Here is a 22,657-nt window from a genome sequence, read left to right as displayed (position 1 = left end):
CTGATTTTTGACTGCGCTATGCAGTTCAATATGAATGGGCTATTTTCAGGGCAGATACATCTCTGAATATTGCCCTGAATTTTTAAGAACTTTTTTTAAAGAATTTGATTAAATTTCAGAAAAAGTTAAAAGATACAGAAAAACAAAAAACCTACAAAAAAACTAAAAAAGTGTAAAAACACAAGAGAACAATTTTAAATAGATTACAAAAAAGTGACTTCCAACTTTAGGGTTAGGGTTAGGGTTTCCCAACCCTAAACATCAAGGGTATACAGCAATTTTCCATAATCAATCCCTTACTCTAAATTAAACCAAAATCACATTATTTCTACAAGTCAACCCCTTAGCAGATTATAAAAATCACTAAATACCATTGCTCCCTCCCTTTATATTAAAAGAAAAGTATAAATCACCTAATCAACTCCCCCCCAAATATAACAATTACTTAATTATTCCCTTCCTACTACTATTCTATACATTCCTGTCTACTATAATAAGGATCAAAAATAAAAAAGCATGTAAATTGTCTGTCACTATAATTAATAATACAAGAAACATGAATTAATATTGTTCTTTTAAAAAAAACCCTTAATAATCATAATCCCAATCATTAATAATAAGTAAAATCATCCAAAGCCAAAAGACCATTCAGATAAAATATTTTTGGTCCCTTAACCCACTTCAAAATAGACGAAGACATTTACCTATCCCCATAATAAACACAGAGCTATTTTCTTAAAGAGATCACACAGCCCAACTACTCCCCTCACCAACACAGACTTCTCTTCAAAAAACCTCCCATACATAATAACCCCTTCTTTTCCATAACATTCCATCAGAAAGTCAAATTTACTCATGTCTTGCAGCTCAGTTTCTCCGTTTTAAGTTCTTCAGTTCAGCATTGTCAGTTTCATCCAGGATTTCAACAGAAGCCTGAATCACACTCTTAGGAGGTACATTTCCATCCGTGTTAGATTCTTCAGTTACATCAACAACATCCCCAACCAGATGGCACATTTTAGACCACATATATTCCACAATGCTCTGAATGTCTTGCATAATAACTTGGCAGGAATCAGAAAAAAAAATCTGCTTAATATCTGCTTTAATATTTCGGTCAGAGAAAACATGGTTAAGATCCTCCATGTCTGAGGCAGTAAATTATGACATGCCCCCTAGATACTTAACCAGCAGAAGTGAAAGGTAATGGAAAATTTCTGAACTGAGTTAAGATGAGATAACAGACAGGCCCCAGAGAAAGTAGGGGCAGGAAAGTAAAAGTTCAGAATGGCAGATTCAACGTGTAGGAAAAATGCAAAAATCTTCAAAATTAGCACAAAAATAATAACAGGGAGATGATAACATGCTCTCAACCCTCCTTAGTATTGAATGGACAACAAAATCCGAAGCTTAAAAAAAATTAAAAAAAATAATCTCAAAAATAACGATAAGCACCAAGAGAGATCATTTCTCCTTAATGTAGAAAGCCTCTCTTAGGTAGAAATACTTTTTAAAAATAATAAATTGGGTGCTTTAGAAATGGGGTGGCTGGACTTACTGTCCCTTTAAGGCTACAGCACAGCTTGGAAATGGTGATATTCCAGCCTCCCAGCAAAGTCTTACCCGTTGATGGCAAACACTGTTTACAATCTCCTGGCTGCAACTCGCCATCTGGAGGACAAATGGATCAATTCCGAGCATTTTCCTTGGTCCGGAAAAAAGCTCCTGGGCTTCAGAAGGAACCAGCCTGAGCCTGAAAAAACTGCCACGTTGCCAGTTCTGCCCACAGAGCTCGTGGGCACATCTGTTTAGCCCGCCATGTTCCCACCAGAAGTCCAGTTTTTAAGAACTTTTCCAGTGAAGGCAGCACATTAGAAGCTCTGCCATTTTTGAAGGCATTGAGGAATCTGGTAAGGAAATATCTCTGAAACAATGACCCGACGGGTCACAGGTTGTCTAGTCTTTACCAATTTTCTGTGATCTGTCCAATTGTGGACTGATGGAGGCCCAAGTCACGGCAATGTTTTGAAGCACTTTCCAGCTTTGTGAGCATAAACAACTCTTTTCCTGAAGTGCACAAGATCTCTTTTGATATGGGGAAGGTTCAGCTCTGCAAATCTGTGTCTCTGCAAATCTGTTCAGCAGACCCAGATGGTGAGAACTAATGCATGTATTTGGATTGGAACGTGTGACTCAGTTTATCCCTTAAGAGAGCTGATTATCATAGAGTTTCACATTCTTCTTCTTATCTATTAAAAGGACTTAGATGATGCTCAGATTACATTATAGGTCATGGTACTGCAGGATTACAGATAGTTCTAAACATTATCTCATATTATCCATCTTTGCAGTTTATACTTTTCTTGGGTGACCCATGATCTTGGAATTATACTATCCACATTATTTATTTATTAGCAGTCTGTGATTCTTAAATTCTTGTTCTGGCCGGAGGAACTGAATCCAGTGCTTCTTGAAAAGATCATGTTGAAGAAGGCTGGGTATCTAAAATGTGTGGTAGAATCATCTAGAGCAGTGGTTCTCAAAGTGTAGTCCTAGGACCCCTGGGGGTCCCCCAAAATCCTCTCAGGGTTCTGCAAAATGAGAATTGTTTGCCAACCTATGTTGAAAAATTACACAATATTAAAATCCCATTAAACAATCGTGAGAAGTGGTAGCAGCCACGAATGCATCAATTTTTAATAGGTAAATATTGATAAACATAACCCATACTAACAAAAGCTCTTTGGGGGTCCTCCATAATTTTTAAAAGTGGGAAGGGGTTCTGAGAGAAAAAGGTTTAAGAAACACTGATCTAGAGGGTGGATATTCTACCATTTTAGAGAGAATTTAGTTACTCTGGATGCTCTTTCTCAGCTTCATCAGTCATAATCAGATCACTGATTCTTCTGGCTTATTAACAAATGCTGGTCATTTAGGGGATTTCTGACTTCATCCGTGGCAGAGATGGGGCTGCAAGTGGACTGAGACAGATCACACTACCTCAAAACCTATTCTTGAAGCTTAAAAAAGACATAGGTACAATGTAAGGATCCTTAAAATAAGTAATAGGCTTCAGTAATAAGAACAACTTAATCTTTCTTAAGGTTTGAAAGATGATGCAAGTTTCTCAAATTTCTCATTAGCTGATAGTTTTCAGAAGTCTTTTATGTACTGTTTGGTCTTTTAAAGCATCTTATCAACTAAATGCTCCTGGAAGCCACAAGTTTGATTGTTTTATGAGGTAGAGGGATGATTTATACATTTGGACACGGTGGTGCTGCGGGTTAAACCGCTGAGCTGCTGAGCTTGCCGATCGGAAGGTTGGTGGTTCAAATCTGCATGACGGGGTGAGCTCCCATTGCTGTTCCCAGCTCCTGCCGACCTAGCAGTTCGAAAACATGCCAAGGTGAGTCGATTAATAGGTACCGCTTCGGCGGGCAGGTAACGGCGTTCCATTTAGTCATGCCGGCCACATGACCACGGAAGTGTCTTCGGACAAACGCCGGCTCTTCGGCTTTGAAACGGAGATGAGCACCGCCCCCTAGAGTCAGACATGACTGGACTTAATGTCAAGGGAAACCTTCACCTTTACCTTACTAATAAAAGAGGTGAGGAATGTAGCCATCAAAAATGGAAGATGATTTCGATCCCTTATATGTCCTGCCTTGCATATTTCCCAAGACCAGTTTGGTAAGTGCCATTTAAAACAATTGTGTTTACTGCATATACTATTCAGATCTCTTTATAACTTGGAGAGAAGGAATCCCACTAAAATAACTGTGCTTCCTCTATAGAAATAAAAATACATTCCATGATCATTTCTTCACTAAACTAATCTGAAATGAGTGTTTCAGTAATAGTTGCATAGAACTATTATTTAAGCAAAAATTAAGTTTGTTTTAAAGCCAGGGATAAAATTTAGGGAAGTAATGTAGTGAGATAATCATTCCAACATGTGTTTCACATGCATTAAGTCATCAGGGAAATCTAAATTTTGGAACAGAACAATTGTTCTCCATATTGAATGGATACTGAGCATCCTAGCTAGAGAGAGAAATTCATCTGGATCAATAAAGGGAACGTGTTATAATTTTGGTATGGTTGTAATGTATTATAAAGCAACAAATGCTCATAATTCTTTCTTGCCAATTAATCTTAAAGTTTTTGCATTGATGTGTTTGTATATTAACTTTGGGCCAGGATATATTTTAACTGTGTTTTGTTGAATACTCTGTGATGAGTCTTACAGGCCAAAAAGCCACAAACTTCCAGAAAAGCATTTGGGTGACAACGTATCTTAGAATATGGTAGCATTTGGCACCTCTTTAAGCCTGGAAGCTCAGCAGGACTGAGCTTGATTAATTTTTGAAAGATGGGAGATCTCCAGGGAATTCCAGGGCTGTGGAAATCATGACTGGGAAATCATGAAACCATCTGGAAGGAATGCTGTGGCTGATCACTTCTGTACTGTTGCCAAGAAAATTATATGGACTTCTTTCTGAAGTCACAAGTTCAGCTGAGTTTGAAGGAAGGAGATTTCACTCTCAGTTAATGATGGTAACAACTATAAAATTCATGTACCTGGCAGATAGCAATCAAAGTCACTTGTTAGTGTTTTGCAGTGAAGAGTAAGCAAGTTACCTGATTTTGCCTCATTGAGTGTAACAGTTGGAATACTCCATTTAAAGTTCTCACGTACAGGCCGTTTAAATGTTCTTCTGTCTTCATAGGATAAGCTGTACAGGGAGAAATCAAGTGGGAAAAAGAAGTATTTTACAGACAGAATAAAGGGGAAGCTAAGTTCAAGGAAACTGTCCTGAAGGGTATCTTGGCCTGTAAAATGGTTTGGTTTCCACCTATTTTTGATTGGCATGTGATTAGCAGGAAGGGAGTGCATGAAACAAACCAGGAACGTCAGCATTTTGAGTTTCAATATAATGGCAAAACACAATTAAAGCGAGCTGGAATCTATAACAAATCATGGCTGCAAATTGTGTTTTGTCTCCAAAAACTATTCAGAGTTTGTACATAGGCACATTCAAACCACAGTTAAGTTAAACAAAAGTTTGGCTAGAATTATACCGTACATATAATTATATGGAATTATATGTAAGCAGAGCCCCAGTGCGATTGAGCATATTTAAACATGTGAAGCCATGTAGCATGTCTATTATTTTTCATTCTAAAATCCCACTCAAAATGCTGTCATCATAGACTTCCTCCTAAATGCAGAGGGATTGTATCTTCTGTGGCTTCTGAGGAGCTCCATAAAATTCAGGACCGGAACACTTTGATCTACCTTAAAATTGTGTCATAATTTAAAAGCTCAGAACAACTGATCTAACCATCTATTTTTCTTAGTCCTGTCTCTGAGTAATAAATAGTTGATGCCACCTACCCAGAGAGACTTCCATTTCTATCAAGTTGGCAAGAAATAAAGAAACTTTATGCCTTTAATAGAATGTCTTTCTGGGACATCTCAAAAAGCTCTTGGCTTCCCAGGGATCCTGGGTCAGATAAATCTCATACAGCAAAGGCAACCCTCCAGCTTGGTTGTCTTCTCTGTGTAGGACATTCAAGAGGACCATTTGCAAACAAATCCTACTGACCCATAGCAAAGTAATAGTTTTCCTTCTCGTGGATGACCATAGGCTTTAAAAAGGCAAAACAAAACAAAAAAATGGTATGTTTGTTCATCCACTTACAGGGCAAATTTACACAAGACTATGTGTCTTGGATCTAAAAATTCAGAATATGTTCAGTGCACTACAAGAATACCTGGTTGGTTGGTTGGTTTGTTTTCTTCATTCATAGCAATTGGGCTGTTTGTGCATTTAGACCCAAAATAAAATTACTAACTGGTATTTAGTAATCCAAAGGTGGGAAGAAATTGAAGCTGCTAAACAAGGATTGTTGGTTTCCTCCTTTACAGGAAGAAATTGAAGCTGATAAGATTAGTACCCATTTTATGCCCTAACCATTATTACCTCTCTTCTTTCCCATACCCTACTTGCTTTTGGTTGGAAGTAAAGGTTTGTGCTGGTGGAACTTGCCCAAATTTGATACTGAAGCATACATGCTCATCTTAACAGTAAGACATGCATGATTCTCATGCTTGAGTATTATATTATGGAACACCTAAAAACAAGGAGTCTTAAAACATGCTTTGGTAGATAAATGTGTTGTTCATATTTATGCTGTTTTTGAGATAAAATGGATGGTGCAGATTTTTAAGTCCAACCATACATAACATTCTTCCCTCCCAACCATTGTTGCTTTCTTGTTACGTTTTAAGCTAGCAAACAGCAATTGTCATGTAACAGCACTCCTGCGCACCAACTTTCCTAACTCCCCAAGCCAACACATGCCATGCAACACTGAGACGCAGAGGCTATGTTCATACAGGGGCTCCAATCTGTGACATCCCAAGTTGGGGTAAGAACCCGTCTTCCTTGAAGAAGCAGTGTGACCCATCGGCGGCATTTGGTTCAGTCTTGGTTTAGATAGATCAGACATGGTGCCTTTGCTCTACATGCTTGTCAAGAGAAGGCAAAAAATGAGTGGTTCTTAGATTTGTTTAGTTTTAGTTCTTCTTTTTTAGCAGCTGAGAGTGGGAAAACCCAGCTATTTGGTTCCTTTGCAGTTCAGTGTATTGGATAACTTTATAACCTATTTAAGCAGCATGTGTGAACACATCCTAATGTTCATTTTTGCTGTGTTCCTTATTTGTGATGATTTCGTGTGTAGCATGTAAATACCTTCCTTTAAATGCCACAAGAATGTAAATCCACCAGCAGCTCTGTCCACCAGCAAAGGACATGTCCTGGATGCTGTTATGGTGCATTCATCAGCCCATTTTTGCAATAAAAAGCAATTTTTGCAAAACTGTTCCACAAATTTTTAACAAAAAAGGTCATACATTGGGTATTGTGGAATTTTGTTCCCAGGAACTCCAGCTTTTGTGAAAGAAAGAGGCTTGTGTCACGCTCCCCAATCAGATGTTCCCAGAACATCTTAGACTTTCATCCATCTTCCAGCAACCCGTGTCAACCCGCAAGGTGCTGACAGGGAGGGGGAGCCGGGTTGGAGTGTGAATCATCTTGTTTGGGCTAGATGCTCCTTGCCCAAGGTCACCAGGAGAGAAACCGTTCTAGCCATCTGCTGGCACAAGAAGGAGGGGGCACATACCTAAGCGGGTAGTGGGGGGAATCTGAAGCCTTTGTGATTTTAAAATGTAGAAATGCACGGGAAATGCCATTCACAACTTTTTCTCTGTAGTGAATGCTTTGCTTCATTAAATAGATTTCTAAGCAACAGCTTATGAGTTGTAATTGAGTGAAGCTCGAGTGTCACAGTCATTACAGCTTATTGTGTTGTAGATTTACATACAGTTTACTAGAATGCACATGTGCAGTGTTTTTTTCCTTTGAATATGTATGTGCAGTTCCCTAATTGTGGTTACATGTCAGAAACAGGCAACTTTCAATAAAAACAAAAATCAGCTCTTGTGGCCTTCCAGGTGCATTGCCAGAGAAGTAACATTATCACCAAAATGAGAATGTCAACATTTTTGGCCACTTAAGGGGCAGCCTTGGCTGATCTCAGAAGCTCAGGAGGGTTGGCCACCTAGGTTTGTAAACCTGTGATCAAAATATTAAACAGATTGCTTGACTGGTTAGCATTTGGATGGTGGGTCACCTTGAACCTTCAGAGCTGCTGACCAAACTGGGAGGTTGAAGAAACATCCCAGAAGAAGACAATAGCCAGACATCTCCATATCTTTGGATGGTTAGTCAGGAGGGAGTCACGCTCAGTCATGTCTAAACCTTTCCCTTTACTGGGGGAACATTTTGAAGGAGCAAATGAGCTAGGGACAAAATTGCGCTGCCAAAAATCTGTGTTGCAAAAAACAGGCTGGTTTGGGATATCACAATCTGGGGTGCTTTGGGGCCCTCAAAATGGTATGGGAGGTTGCATGTGTTTTATAGTCCATGTGTCACTCACCACTTACGAATTTGAATGTAGTTGACAGCATAGATAATTGCCGTTTCCACAAACATGCATGAAAACCACAGCCTAAAAGTGTTGGCCACCATTTCCATGACCCTTCATAACACTGGAATTACTCAGGTCATGGCTTACTTGGGGACTGCCTGTACAAGCCTGCTTCTCCTAATTCTGCAAAGCAGAACATAAGCTTTTTATTAAAACTTCAATGCCCTGTGTAAAATAATAATCCTGTTCATGAAAGTTGCTTGTTTGTTCAGTGCTTTGGATAATTCTATTTTGTTTGCACATGTCATCATTGCTTGATTTGTCTTTGGGCCCACAGCCTACCTTTGTAAAAGCATTTAACAATAACTTAGCCTTAAATTGCATAGGGGGCTAAATGATTTGCTTGCTGAAGCACAGTTTACAATGAAATCTGACTCTGTTTTGCACACTGAGCCTTTAATAGCAAGGCTGAGTGGTCTAAACATTGTTTAAAAACAGGGTATTCATTTAAGAGGAAGTATCAATTTGCATCTTTTACCCTAAATGTTCACTTTCTTGTATTTTTAGTAGTGCCTAAATTGTCATAACACAGTACAAAAATTAGCTTTATTGCTGCTAGTAAAGATGTATAGGTCACTAAAAGGTTTTTTCCCCCCTATTTATATGACAACAGTTTCCAAGGGGTTTATTTTCAAGATTGGATTAGTCTTAACAAATGCGTAATTCATAGGTTGCAGTCACAATTCAGTAAAAGCTACCAAGAAAAATCTTGGCATGATTCATCACAGTAACAATTAGCTACTCAATATTTTACAGCGCCTATAAGCTCATACAGCTCACAGTCTCATAAAGAGGTAGACTAAAGCCATGCCTGAATTCTGTATTTTGGCAGATTCTCCCCCTTCTCAGCCAATCTTGGGGATGGTCATTCGGGAAATAGTACAAAGTATCTCAAAAAATGTCTCCATCATTCAATTGTTATTCCTAAGTTTTACTGAAGAAAATGAAAGGATGGCACAAACCAGTAGAGGGCTCACAGGATAATATTTTAGGCTCTGGGTACTTTGAAAAATCAAAAAAGAAAAGGCTTCTTAATCCAAATCACAGTCCATGTGGATCAGTGATGTCCTCCATAAGTGTCCTCTTTTGTTGATTTATCAGTGGATTCTTTTGTCCATGTCTCTAAATTCTAAATTGGTTTTCCAATTCTGTAAGTTTTTGCAACCAGTCAAGGTAGAAACTTCCATAGTGTCCCAGATTTTGCATCTTCACTCTTTAGGCTTCCAAAATGTTACCAGCATAATTCCACCCAGAGTTCCTAAATGACTAAATGGACGTGCTCAGTTTATTTGGTCTCCCCATGTGCCATGTTGACATGTGAGGTTAAAAAGTAGGTGGCTGGTCCTTGGTGCTTTGTAGGGCTTTATTAGAAATATGGCTGTCTGCCCAGAAAAGGAGGCAAAGTAAACTATGACAGCTAGGAGTATTCTGGGCAAGTTGAGGAAATGACAGGGAACAATGTTACTACTTTGCCTTCTGGTAAATGGGTATCTTGAGACAGGCCAGAAACACCAGTAGCATTGTATTAATGGGCAAAGACCACAGGACAATCTTTTTGCAACATGCTCTCCATCATCCAAAGAGCTCATAGCACTTGAGTTGAACAAAAAGGCTTTTAAAAATGTATTCCAGTTTGGGGTATAACAAGACAGAATTCTGTAACAGTGGATTGAACATTGCATAACTTACTGTCCTAACTATGTTGTGAAATATGCAAGTCTAGGGCTTGATTCAAATGTGTTCTGCTGTTGCATCTCTATACTACTGAAATTCTCATGTCTGTCTGTAACCTTTAACTAGGCGAAACAGTGCATCCTAGGGCAACAGTTTTAGAACCAACATACCTCAAATAGGCTAACTTACATAATGTGTCCAAAATCCAGAATCCGTGACTCCTATGGGAAAGAAATGTGGGCTATTTCAAGGCAGATACATCTCTGAATATCTCCCTGAACTTTTAAGAGCTCTTCCATTGAAGGCAGTACATTAGAACCTCTGCCATTGTTGAAGGCATTGAGGAATCTGATAAAGATATATCTCTGAAACAATGACCCAACAGGTCACGGGTTGTCGAGTATAATACTAATTCATGGGTTACCATCGTGTGCTAATTAGGTCTCTGATATAATCTCTGAATTCAGTAGTTGTCTTCAAATGTTGTTTAGACCTATGTTCTATTGCATGAGCAAATTTCTTTTCCTCTGGTGCAGTTATAATCTGAGTGACTCGCTTTCTGTCTTCTTTAGTTATATAGAACCAAATACTAAATTACCTCCAAATCTGGACAAACTGTACTATGTTTTAGTGATAGTTTCTTGCAAAACAAACAACATCAGATCATGGTTTGTGATCATGACTTATTTCATTAAACTATAATTAATGGTATAATGCTAAACTGCATTTATTTGAAAATTGATTCAGTGTCTCACAGGTGTGCCCAGTTAAATGCTGGCTGGGGAATTCTGGGAGTTCAAGTCCACACGTCTTAAAGTTGCCAAGGTTGAGAAACACTGCTCTACAAGGATGATCTTTATTCAAAGCACAAGTGTGTGTGTTTTAAAAAAAACAACACTGTGGAGAAACCCTACTGCAAATGCATAATTCTTGCAGTCCACTGCTCTGGGAGACACTGATTTCTCAATAATGCTGATTGTTTTTATTGCCTTTTTGGTAAAGAGCGCAATAGTTGAAGTGATAGCTAGGCAAAAATCTGCTTTGAAATTACTATTTCTAAATGTTATGTGTTTTTTATACATGCATCATCAGTACTTTTGTAGACATGGCTTGTTAGTCTGCAAAGGTGTTGGCGCTAACGTAGGTTCAAGTTAAATCATCATAAACTTCTTTACCAGTGCATGGTTTGATTGTCTTAACTTTTTATTTTCATGCAGTGTCTGATGGTCTTGTTGTGCAATTCTGTCCTCTGCTGGCTCATTCTAGCAGTTGCAATTATGTCCATGCTCTTATTTTCTTTTTTAGGTCGCACTGGAAGGTACACCTTGATAGAGAAATGGAGAGATACGGAGAGACATTTGGCACCTCATGAAAATCCTATAATTTCTTTGAACAAATGGGGACAATACGCAAGTGATGTGCAGCTAGTGTTGCGACGCACCGGGCCATCACTCAGCGAGCGGCCAACCTCTGACAGTGTCGCTCGGATACCAGAAAGGACTTTGTATCGGCAAAGCTTACCTCCCTTGGCCAAACTCAGACCTCAGAATGATAAGTCGATTAAAAGGAGGGAGCCAAAACGGAAATCTTTGACTTTCACTGGCGGAGCCAAAGGATTAATGGACATTTTTGGGAAAAACAAAGAGTCTGAGTTCAAGCAGAAAGTCCTCAACTGCAAAACAACGGTGGACGAGTTGAAAAAACTGATCCATCTCCAGACGGAGAAGCTGCGGTCCACTGAGAAACAGCTGGACTCGAATGATGCTGAAATTAAATATTGGGAGCAGCGGTTCAGTTACAGCCTGGAGGACGAAATTGTCAAACTGGAGCAGAAGATCAAGAGGAATGAGGTGGAGATCGAGGAGGAGGAATTCTGGGAAAATGAACTCCAGATTGAGCAGGAAAATGAGAAACAACTGAAGGAGCAGCTCCAGGAAATCAAGCAAAGGATTTTGGACTGCGAAGGCAAGCTGAAGGAGTACGTGGTCCAGATCCATAACATGGAAAGTGGCCTTGAGGCAGAAAAGTTACAACGGGAAGTACAAGAGGCAAAAGTAAATGAAGAAGAAGTCAGAGAGAAGATTGACAAAGTGAAAGGGGAAATTGATATCCAAGGCCAACAAAGTCTCAGGCTGGAAAACGGCATAAAAGCTGTGGAAAGATCTCTGGGCCAGGCTACCAAACGGTTACAGGTGGGAGCATCATCTTTCAAGAATCATCTCATAATAGAAAAGTCATGGTAATACGCCATGCTTTAACTATATTGCCCATGTGTTTTTCTAAAAACTGATATATATATACAGGTAGTCCTCACTTAATGACCACAGTTGGGACCAGAATTTCAGTTGCTAAGAGAAGCAGTCATTAAGCAAATCTGATCCGATTTTACGACCTTGTTTGCACTGGCTATTAAGCAAATCACTATGGGCATTAAACGAACCACATGGTGATTAAGTGAATCATGCAGTTCCCCACTGATTTTGCTTGCCAGAAACCAGCTGTGGAGGTCAAAAATGGTGATCACGTGACCGCAGGGATGCTGCAACGGTCATAAATGTGAACCAGTTGCCAAGCGCCCAAATTGTGATCATGTGACCGCAGGGATGCTGCAACTGTCGTAAGTGTGAGGACTGATTGTAAGTCGGTTTTTCCAGCACCGCTGTAAGTCTGAACTGTCACTAATTGAATGGTTGTTAAGCGAAGACTACCTGTACATATACACACAGTACTTGGAGAACCTTGTCTGTACAACATGGGAACCAGTCCCTATTTTCCAAAATATTTTCCCCTTGATAGATTTTGTCCATCATTCCAACATGCTAAGCTGGCAGTGAAACCTAACATCTAGAAAACATCTCATGGTCATTCAGAATGGCTGCCACAGGTAGGTCTTGCCTGCTGACAGCATGAGTGCCACAGTAGTTACAGCCACTCCCAAGGCACTGATTTATCAGCAGGCAAACTGGTGAGCTGCTTCTGGCTCTTTGTAGCCACCCAAGATAGGCACTATCAGTTCCCAGCTTATTTTTATCCTCTTTCTGGGTAAACGAGCATACCTATAAACCAAGCAGTGATCTATAGTCAATCACCCTTTTCTTTCTCTAAGGCAGTGTTTCTCAACCTTGGCAACTTGAAGGTGTGTCAACTTCAACTCCCAGAATTCCCCAGCCAGCAAGGGGGATTCCGGGGAATTCTGGGAATTGAAATCCACACATCTTCAAGTTGCCAAGGTTGAGAAACACTGCTCTAAGAAGTAAGGCCATCCAGGAGCATTCTTGGAATAACGTTAATTTGGAGGACGAATCCTTTGCTTTGCAACATGCTGGCTTGCTTTCAAATTAGGTTTAATATTACTGCTTGCCATAAGAAAGGGGCCTGCTGGATGTCAAGAAAAGTGGGGGGGGCATGTTGGTACCCACTAGAGCTAACAGACCTGGGCTGCAAAGTTCCAGACAACTACAAGGTGGCAGCAGCGTATTTTGAATGACTGGATATTTGCAAGCCAGTTCTGGTAATACTAATAATCACAGGTACCGTGTTTTTGGGGGGTAAGGAAGGAAAGAAAGCTCTACATCTTGCATTTCACTCTTTTAAAAAGTGTTGGCTTTCATAATTGCAAAGGACAGAATCTGAACTGAGTTGAGTCAGAAATTTGTTGGTCAGATATGGCTTGTATATCCCATATTTCATCAGCGTGTAGATTCACCTCCCTCTGTGTGAATGGGGAACTGCAATCTCATTCATTCATTCATTCATTCATTCATTCAATTTATATAGCTGCCCATCTCAGCAAGTGACTCGGAGCAGCTTATAATACGATTTACCTAATTCATACAAATATTTCCCTCTCAAACAAGAGAAAAGTAGATCCAAGTTAATTGCTTATATACATCATGCTTCACTTTCTGCAAGGAACTGTCTGTTTTCTCTTTTTGGTGGCTTTTAAAGTGGCTTCGATGTCTCTTTTTAAAAATAAATTTGCCAGTTCACCAGGACTCTGTGTCCAGTAACAGGCACCAGGCTGCTATTTAACAGACAGTCCTCTAGATGGAGCTGTGTTTAGTTTCTTCCCAAATCACTCTCAGGACAAAATGCTTTGTAACCTTAAAGATGATTACGCAAAGCAAGATTTCCATTTGGTGTTCTGTAAGTGCTTTTCTTAATGAAAGGAACACCTTGTGGTCCTGTTTTTCTTTAAACATAAGCAAATTATATCAGTCTTGGGACAATTTTTTACTACATAAAAAAATGGAAAAATTATCCCCTTTTCTGCGTTGGCATAATACTTTCAGCCTGTGTTTTTCAGCCGCAGCAACTTCAAGATGTGTGGACTTCAACTCCCAGAATTCTGGGAGTTGAAGTCCACACATCTTAAAGTTGTCGAGGTTGAGAAACACTGCTTTCAACTATATGCATGTGAGTGACCAGATAGATCTGGGATAAATTTGAGGAATAGGATGGGGATCAAATTCAGGGCTACATTTGGATGCAGGATGTTCCATGTTGTCCTAATAATTTCATTTCATTCTGTTGCTTCTCCATTGGATTAGCTAAATGCCTTTATAACTAAAAGACCTAAAGTTCAAACATACATTCTGTATATGATTTCCAGCATAAGGAGGGACCAGGAGTTCTGACATTTCCCCCCGTTCATTTTACCATCAGAAAAAGGTGTTTAAAGGTTTTTGAGTGCAGCTGGGGATGCATGCTCAGGACGAATAAAATAAAAAGTGTAAGCATGAGGATGGAGTGTGGTTGCATGGATGAGATGGTTGGTTCCCAGACTGATAAAGATTCAGGAGACTGTTACAGAAACAGCCAGTTGCAAACTTCTCCATTACAGGTAGTCCTCACTTAATGACCATTCATTTAGTGATGGTTCAGAATTACATTGGTGCTGAAAAAACCAACTTACAACTGGTGCTCACACTTAATGACTGTCATAACGGTGACGTGATCACGATTTGGGTACTTGGCAACCGGTTCGCGTTTATGATCTTTACAGCATTCCGTGGTCACATGATTGCCATTTTCAACCTTCCCAGCCAGCTTCTGGCAAGCAAAATCAATGGGGAACCATGTGATTTGCTTAATGACCACAGTGATTTGCTTAATGACCACCACATAAAAGGTCGTAAAATTGGGTCAGATTTGCTTAATGACCGCTTTGCTTAGCAACCAAACTTCCGGTCTCAATTGTGGTTGTTAAGCAAGGACTACCTGTATCAGCAAAAAAACCCATCCCCCCACAAGATCACAGGAAGGCCGTTAGAAGCAAAGTCAAAATGTTTCCATCCTGAAGGTACATCAGTTGGTTCTAAATGGGGAATAGTTCAGGGCCTGTAAATCATGTCAACCCATCCTTTTCATCTCAGTACATTTTGCTAAAGAGAACTCGGTGGGCTTGGTGCTTGGAAAAAGATCACATTCAGCTTGAGGCAGCTGCCAAAGGCTGTGATGCCGATGGAATAACTTCCTACAGAGGTTTGGGTGGAGTGAGAATGGAAAATCAGCGCTGAGTTATCTCTGAATGCCAGCCATTCTCATCTCTTTTAAACTGCCTCGTTTTGACTGTTTAGAACTGTCTGAGTGAACCCTTTTGCTTTCTTCTCTTCCTCAGGAAAGAGAACAGGAGCTGGAGCAGCTGACAAAGGAACTGCGTCAAGTCAATCTCCAGCAGTTCATCCAGCAGACTGGGACAAAAGTCACTGTCCTCCCTGCTGAACCTGTTGAATTGGAGGCTTCACACCCAGAGCTTGAGAAAGGTATCCACTCTTGAGATTACAACAGATACTCCTGCCCCCTCCCTAAAACAGGTCAGAAGGGGATCTTTGGGGGCTCTTTTGAAAGTTCATCTTTGGTGCTTTGAGGGTTGGACCGGAAAGCTTGTGTATACGTTGCCGGCTTTAACCCCTTTGCACGCAAGCAACAGTAAGCCATTCCCTTTTGATGAAGGAGGAGATGGTAAGGGGTGGGACAGACTCATGAGGTGTGGTGTGACAAGATTCTTCTGTTGAGTCTCCAGTAAAGGTACAGAATTGGGTCATGGGTGGCAAGATTAATGATGGAGCTAAAAGTGGATGGAGACACCCATTTTTGTTGCTGAGGTTTTTTTATTATTATTTATGAAAATGCACCCTTTCTTTCTCTCTCAAGCTGGAGGGGATAATAAATAGCTTTTGGCAGAATTGATTTCTTGCAGAATTGTCCTGAAATTAGGTTCAGAGTTGAGTCAAGGATTGCATGGGTGTTCTACCACAGAAGGCAGAGGCTAGTCTGATTTTGAAAAAGTTTAGCCGGATTAGCTTAGTTAGTTCTTGGATGAGAGGTCCTCAGGAAACCCCACAACTGTTGACTAGACTGGAAACAAAACATCCAGCTTCTCTGTGTGAGAGAGTAATAATACAGGAAGTACTTCTATCAAGTTTCTTCCTTTTTTTTTGATCTATTGATCTAGCCATCCATCCATTCTAAGGAATTTACCCCTGTCAAGTATCTGCTTTTTTTATCCCTCTACCCTAAGGAATTTGCAACCCAAATTTAGGCTGATGGGGAAGAAGCTGTTAAGATAACAATGTCCAAATACTTCTTGCTAACCAGTGCCTTCTCTCACAGAATCAACATTTCAGACCAGCTCCCTCAAACGCCCCAGTTCCTCAAGGCAGCTTCCTAGCAACCTCCGTATCCTGCAGAATCCACTGTCCTCTGGATTTAACCCCGAGGGCATTTACGTATAACAGCCTAAACATCTTCTGGAGAGGACCTGTGACGGTACCAAGGACCATACCCAGTTTCCTTCTGTTGGGTTTGTTCTCCCTGCGATGTATGGAGAAGGAAAACCAAACCTGGCAGTCTAAAACTACAAAGCATGGGCATTTCGGAGTCTGTTTTTAATCAGATCTACAACAAACTTGGAATCCCGCCCCATGCACTGATTACGATGAAGAACAAAGAGAACTGTGGAGGCAACGCTGCCTAAGCAGCCATGGTGAAAATAGCTTTTTCTTTCTTTCTTTCTTTCTTTCTTTCTTTCTTTCTTTCTTTCTTTCTTTCTTTCTTTCTTCCTTCCTTCCTTCCTTCCTTCCTTCCTTCCTTCCTTCCTTTCGTTCTTTTTAAAATAATAATTATTATTGCTATTTCTGAAGCATTTGGATACATATTTCTTAGCAGGCATAAATGGCTGACCAGAGTGAGAAAAAAAATTGCCCACCCTCTTTGCATTTGAATTAGGGTTTAATTTATTCCATTTAATGAGAGAATGTGTGAATATGAGCGTTTAATTTCTACCTGCAGGCCTACGCTGCCCCCATCCATGGCTGCTGCCTAAGATGCCATTAGGTATTAAGTTCTCTCTCTCTGTCTTCACTCATATGTAGCATCACTTACACTGTGTGCTGATAAGAGCTTGGTAGACATTTCCCACCTTCTTGCTAGTGTGGGATGTTGTGATGAAGCCGCAGCTCAGGATGAGTGATCCTAAGTATTAGAGCAAAGGAAGGAACATATACCAACCCACCCACCCAGCTGCAGGCATTAGTGTGCTCCATAAATGGCCATGCCAGGAAGGATCGCTGGATCCCCCACATCTGGAAGGCACCCTGTGATCATCCTTGCCTTTTGAAAGAGACTGGAGAACTAAAATTGGAAGTTCCATTTTAGGGCAGGTATAATTTGGGATTTTTCCCTAAGAATGCCATGTCTGCAGTATGAAAGAGTGTGTGTATGTGTGTGTGTGAGAGAGAAAAAAAGAATCTGCACAGGAATGAATGAATGAATGAATGAATGAAAGGAACAAACAATGTGGTGTTTTGTCATTACAAATATTCTCAATGTCCAAATTGCTGAAGCTAAAAAAAAAAGTTTTGAAAAGCTCATTCTGTGGCGGGTTTTCTTGTGTTATGGCCATTGTAGGACTTTTTTTTTTTTACAGCCAGTGGCTTTTCCCGCTTAAAGGTCCTGAAACCCCACTTTGTAAGGATACATTTAGCATTTAAAGAACTTCTACAGTAGTTAGATAGCATTTTATTATATGAAGTTTATATTTGAGATATTTTGCCATAATGAATATGCTTATCAAGGAACAAAATACTATGAGATATCTTCAGTCAAATGTCTTGCCAAAGGAATTCTCAGTTGTTGTTTTTTTACCACTATAGTGTTCTTATTTTATAGCCAGATTCTCCAATAAAGACATTATAGTGTGGACTTGTGCCGCTTAGGATTTACTGAGCCAAAAACACCATGTATGGTAATTGGCCAGCTGCTTAACAACCTGTCTTTGCAAAACCAAGTCTATCAATCCCACTTGGTTTCAACCGTACATAAAACTGGTGGAATATGCTCAGACCATGGGATGAAACAGTTGGACAGGTCCATCCTAATGCCTTCCCTACAGAATGAAGCCGTATATATATTTCTATAACTGTTCACAACATTACTTCAGTCCAGGCTGTGGTGATGCAAAAGGTTATAAAGAAATTGCCATTTATTTAAATAAGAGCACATTCATTTCTAACATACCTTGTCACCCAATACTACCCAAAATAATAGAATAGATCTACAGAAGAAGAATGCATGTCCAAGATAAATAGGAATAAGCACATAAATCACAGTTCACGATAAGTTATTTTAGCAATTCAATTTCTGACAGTTCAACTTCTACGTCAAACAGAACACAAGACTATATTTTAAGTATTTCAGGACATTTCTGAGTTGCTGAATATTACTGAAATGTCTCAGAATGATTCTGTGCTTGATGTTCTGTTTGGAAACAATCACATTTTGATACACTGTAAAATCAGAATCCAGGCCTTATTAATTGTATTCGTGTATCTGAGAGTGGGGTGATAAATGGAATGCTCTTGTTTTCCTTGGGGTGATACTACATTTACCTGAAAAGAGGTGACCCCAAATTTAAGATAATCCCAAGTCTCACAAGAATGAGAAAACAGATGAAGAATTAGAAATAATACACTCAGATCTTGTGCAATGCCCAGCTCCAGCAGAAGCCAATGAATGACAGTTGTACAAATGGTGTATGTACCTACATACAGACTTGTCAAAAGACTCACCTCAACAAAGGGAAAGTTTTGTCCCCCAGTAAAATAAAATTGTATGAATTAAATTAATAACTACAGATTAACAATAATTGCCTATAAAATGAAGTCCCCACTTTGTTTAATTAATCCTCCATCTGCATAAAAACCAGCATTCTTGTGCTCACACCCAACTTCTTTAGTTCCACTACATACGCACCTCCTGTCTCCAGCACAAATAACAAAAAAAGAAGAAGAAAAGGAAACGGAGGGAGATGGGATGAGGGGAAGGAGTATCTGCAGACCTGTTTAAATCTCACAGGAATGGACATAACGTTCCCTTGACAGCAGCTAATTTTTGAAAGCCCCTGTGTTTTTCAAATGTTGTTTGCAGCCATTTGCACCTCTGCCCATTTCAACAGCATATGCTGTTCCCCATTCACAGTGCATTTATTTGGGGAAAAGACTTCATATTCCTATTGGGAAGGATGGCATGTGGCCATTTTGTGGCATAATTCTAAGATTTGGCCCTCAGAAAGACTTGTTTACTGATGGTAAAAATGCCAGTTTTAAGACAAAGGTCGCATGCAGTGTGTTTGATAAATAGTGAATGGGGCATTTGCTAGCTATGGGATCCTAACAGTTGGATAACATTCCCATAATAAACTGCATCCCACTGAAAAATATCCTTTCAACTCTGTGGCTGATGCATTTTATATATCTTGGACCAATTGTTTGGATTTCATAGGGAGATGATTCATGGGAAGAATGATTCCTCCTGCTGTGCAGGATCTAATTCTTGGATCAGGAAGTTTGAAGATACACACACACACCCCTATCCATAAAGCAAGTAAAAGGAATGCCCCTTTGAATAACCCCAGTTGGATTAATTCATCTGCAGCCAAAGATTGACATCAAGTTCCTCTCTACTTGAGTCTGTCATATCCAGAGCTGTAGAAGTGAATAAGGTGCTATACCAGTTAAAAGGCTACAAATTAAATGAAAATATTTTTAATCATCCCCCCACCTCCTGAAATGCTGCATTCTGAACAGGAACTTCCTTGCCTGGAACTGTAACAAAAAACAGGACTTGACACTATGAAAAGAAATGGTGGTTAATGGTGGTGGACAAGTTCAAAGGACAACTGGTTTGGCAGATGAATTTTCTTCTGCAGCACACAATCTCAAAGACGTGTTGCATTCTACAATGCCTTTATGCTATATGACTCCCTGCACATCCTCAAGTGTGCTGTAGAACCTCTGTAACAGTTTTCCTCTATGTGCAGTCTCCAGATGTATAGACTTTGATTTCCAGAACTCCCCAGTCAGCATACCATTGCTCCACATTTTTGGCAAGTGCCGAAGTGGGGACAGCTGCTCCATAACATGTATGGGTTCTTCAGCCAAGATTTGCTTCACACGGAAATACTCAATTGTGTCCCTTTGGGAGCAGGGATTTTGAAATGTAACTGCTATTAACGTAGTATTCATTCATTTAACAGGCAATTAATAGTTATTTCTGCCAATGCAAGATGCAAATAATGAGCTGAGAACTCATCGCAAGAGTTTAGTTGCACTGGCTCTTAACTTAGCCTCCTACACGCTTCTCTAAACCCAGTCCATAAAGACCTGCCCTTGCTGTGAAATTAAACATATGCAGACATTTGGGACATTTCCAAAGGCTTCAGCGCATAAGATTAGCCGGTAATAGAATTGTCCTAAACTACAGTAAGAAGTTCTAAATAGTGCAGGTCAGATCATTTACATCACCTACTGACCTTAGTCCTTGGAAATTAAAAAGCCCTCAAAGAGGCATACTTAAAAAGGGTTTCAGGAAAGGAAAATCATGTTCTGGAGCTATTAGCTTTCTTGTTAGGATACAGCCTAAATCATCCTACCTCACTCCCTGCCCTCCACATGGGTTTCTCGCAAGTCCCAATCATCCCAATCAAATATTGTTGAGAATTATGAGGTCTGCAGTCCAACACGTCAAAGTGTCAGGTTGAGGAACAGTGATCAGCATTCAATAAGCTATCTACTTTAACTAACTTGCAAGAAAATCAATCATGCAGGCATGATGATAGCAGTGGGAAACAGAGGACCCTACACTTCATATTGCTCTTCCCTCTTGCATGTAATCTTTAATGAGAATGGCAATACAGTCAAGCAAATACCAACAAACATCTTTAATTCTATTTTTTTTTTTTTAAAGAATTTTGGTGAAGCCAAGGAGATGTGTACTATTGCCATTTCTTATTAAAGTTGCTCTAGGGGATGGAGATGAGAAAACAAGTCTATTGATCCGTGGTGAAGGCCGGTTTTCATGTTTTCCTGCCTTCAAAAAGATGGTAACATACATATGGGTGCAAATGTCATGTGTGAGATCAGCAGAAGGCTTCAAATAAAACCAGTGAGCCCCCCAAAATTCATGTGGGTCAATAGACCACCTCCTTGTGTCTGTCAGATGGTTACTCTTGAGCAACATTGATGTTTTTCATATATGAGAAGACCGGTTAAGTTTTACTTGCAGTCACAACATTGCACCTTTATGGAGTAGTCCAGAGAATTGCCCTCTCTAATTTCTTCAGAGTCAACCAAATTCCTAACGTGCTTTATATAATGTGAATTGGGCCTTAATTATTATTGTAAATAGCAAACCTGTATTCTGATTTATTTTCCATTATTGAATAGCTCTGTGCTGTATTTTATTAAAAGATATATATCAAAAGTATTACTTTTGTATTCCAGCTGTTTTTTTTTAAGGCATTAATTCATGCACATGTATTCTGTTTGTTACAGTGTTTTAATGTTTTGGATGAAGGCCATCAGCTGTATGGAGATGACAAAACAAACAATTCTGTTTATTTATTTATTCAGTATTTTGCTGCTTTACTTTTTTTGAAATAAAGTTTTAATTGCCAATAAAAGAGCCAACTGAAAAATCTTACTTGTTATAGTTATGTTTTCAGCATAACCACACATGCATCCCAAGAGAAAAGATGGTGTAGGTGATGTTTAACTGTTAAAGAGAAGAACTTTTCATACAGTAGTTGAACTGGGTTTAACGTGCATGTAAAATAGATCCATGATTTTTTTTCCCTTGAACTGAACAATCAAATTACTCCTTCAGTAAAGATGTTTAAAACTTGAATGTTTATGGTGGGTGGAGCCTATTTTCAGCCTGGAGTAATCAAACAGGTTCAGATGATGACTGCAGGTTGTGTAGCAGTTGCTGTTTTCCTAAGTTGTAGGAGTTCAAGACTCAGATTACCTCTGGAGTTCCAAATTCCATTTTCCACAATGGAGCCAATTGCCCATCTCTGCTTGTGAGCTGGAAGTTCCCTCAGATACAGAAGAACTCACCACATCATGAGAACACAAGCTGGTGCCCATGCAAATCCTGCCCATGGAAGGGTACAGATTCTGCAGAACAATTGCTTCTTCACCTTCAGCCTTCAGACAGAAAAACTACATGAGGAGGAAGCAATGTCTGGTCTAGGAAAATAGTTCAGACCAGCCAGTTTGGAACACAGATGGTTGTGTGTACCCACACCCAATCATCCGGGAAGAACAATGGGGTGTTTTTGGCACTAGATGAGAAAGCCTTGTTCCATTGTGCCCAGGGGCTCATTAAAGTGGAGTAATGGAGGCTCATAATGGGTTTTGTGCTTGTCCAGTCCTCTTTCTCATTTCTGCCCTCCCCTGCCCTCCAAAACTAGGTAATATTTGGCAGCATGAAGGACATGAAATCATTTATGCTTACTGACAGTGAAACGCTGGGCCATTCTCATGACTGTTATGCCCTAACAGAGTGAGGCAGTTGGGTTTCTGAGATCCTTGGCAGACTCCCAGTCAGAACATTGGCTCTCACTCTCCTGACCATCTCCTTTTCA

At 39.8% G+C, this 22,657-nt stretch overlaps 1 protein-coding gene across 1 annotated transcript in view; it reads left to right on the top strand.

Annotated features, from left to right (window-relative positions):
- The window catches only part of RASSF8 (Ras association domain family member 8), a 98,168-nt gene extending 76,253 nt beyond the window's left edge, over positions 1-21,915 (top strand). Inside the window, exons 3-5 of the mRNA XM_063308136.1 lie at positions 11,035-11,921; positions 15,350-15,494; positions 16,345-21,915. Of these exons, the coding sequence (XP_063164206.1) occupies positions 11,035-11,921; positions 15,350-15,494; positions 16,345-16,466 (1,154 nt within the window). The 3' untranslated portion in view covers positions 16,467-21,915. The remainder of the gene's footprint in view (positions 1-11,034; positions 11,922-15,349; positions 15,495-16,344) is intronic.
- Positions 21,916-22,657: the final 742 nt, after the last annotated feature.

This window comes from Candoia aspera, chromosome 7 (assembly GCF_035149785.1).
Source record: "Candoia aspera isolate rCanAsp1 chromosome 7, rCanAsp1.hap2, whole genome shotgun sequence".
NCBI classification, from domain to species: Eukaryota; Metazoa; Chordata; class Lepidosauria; order Squamata; family Boidae; genus Candoia; species Candoia aspera.
The sequence above is the reverse complement of the archived record's forward strand: the minus strand, read 5'-3'. Positions and strand labels throughout refer to the sequence as shown.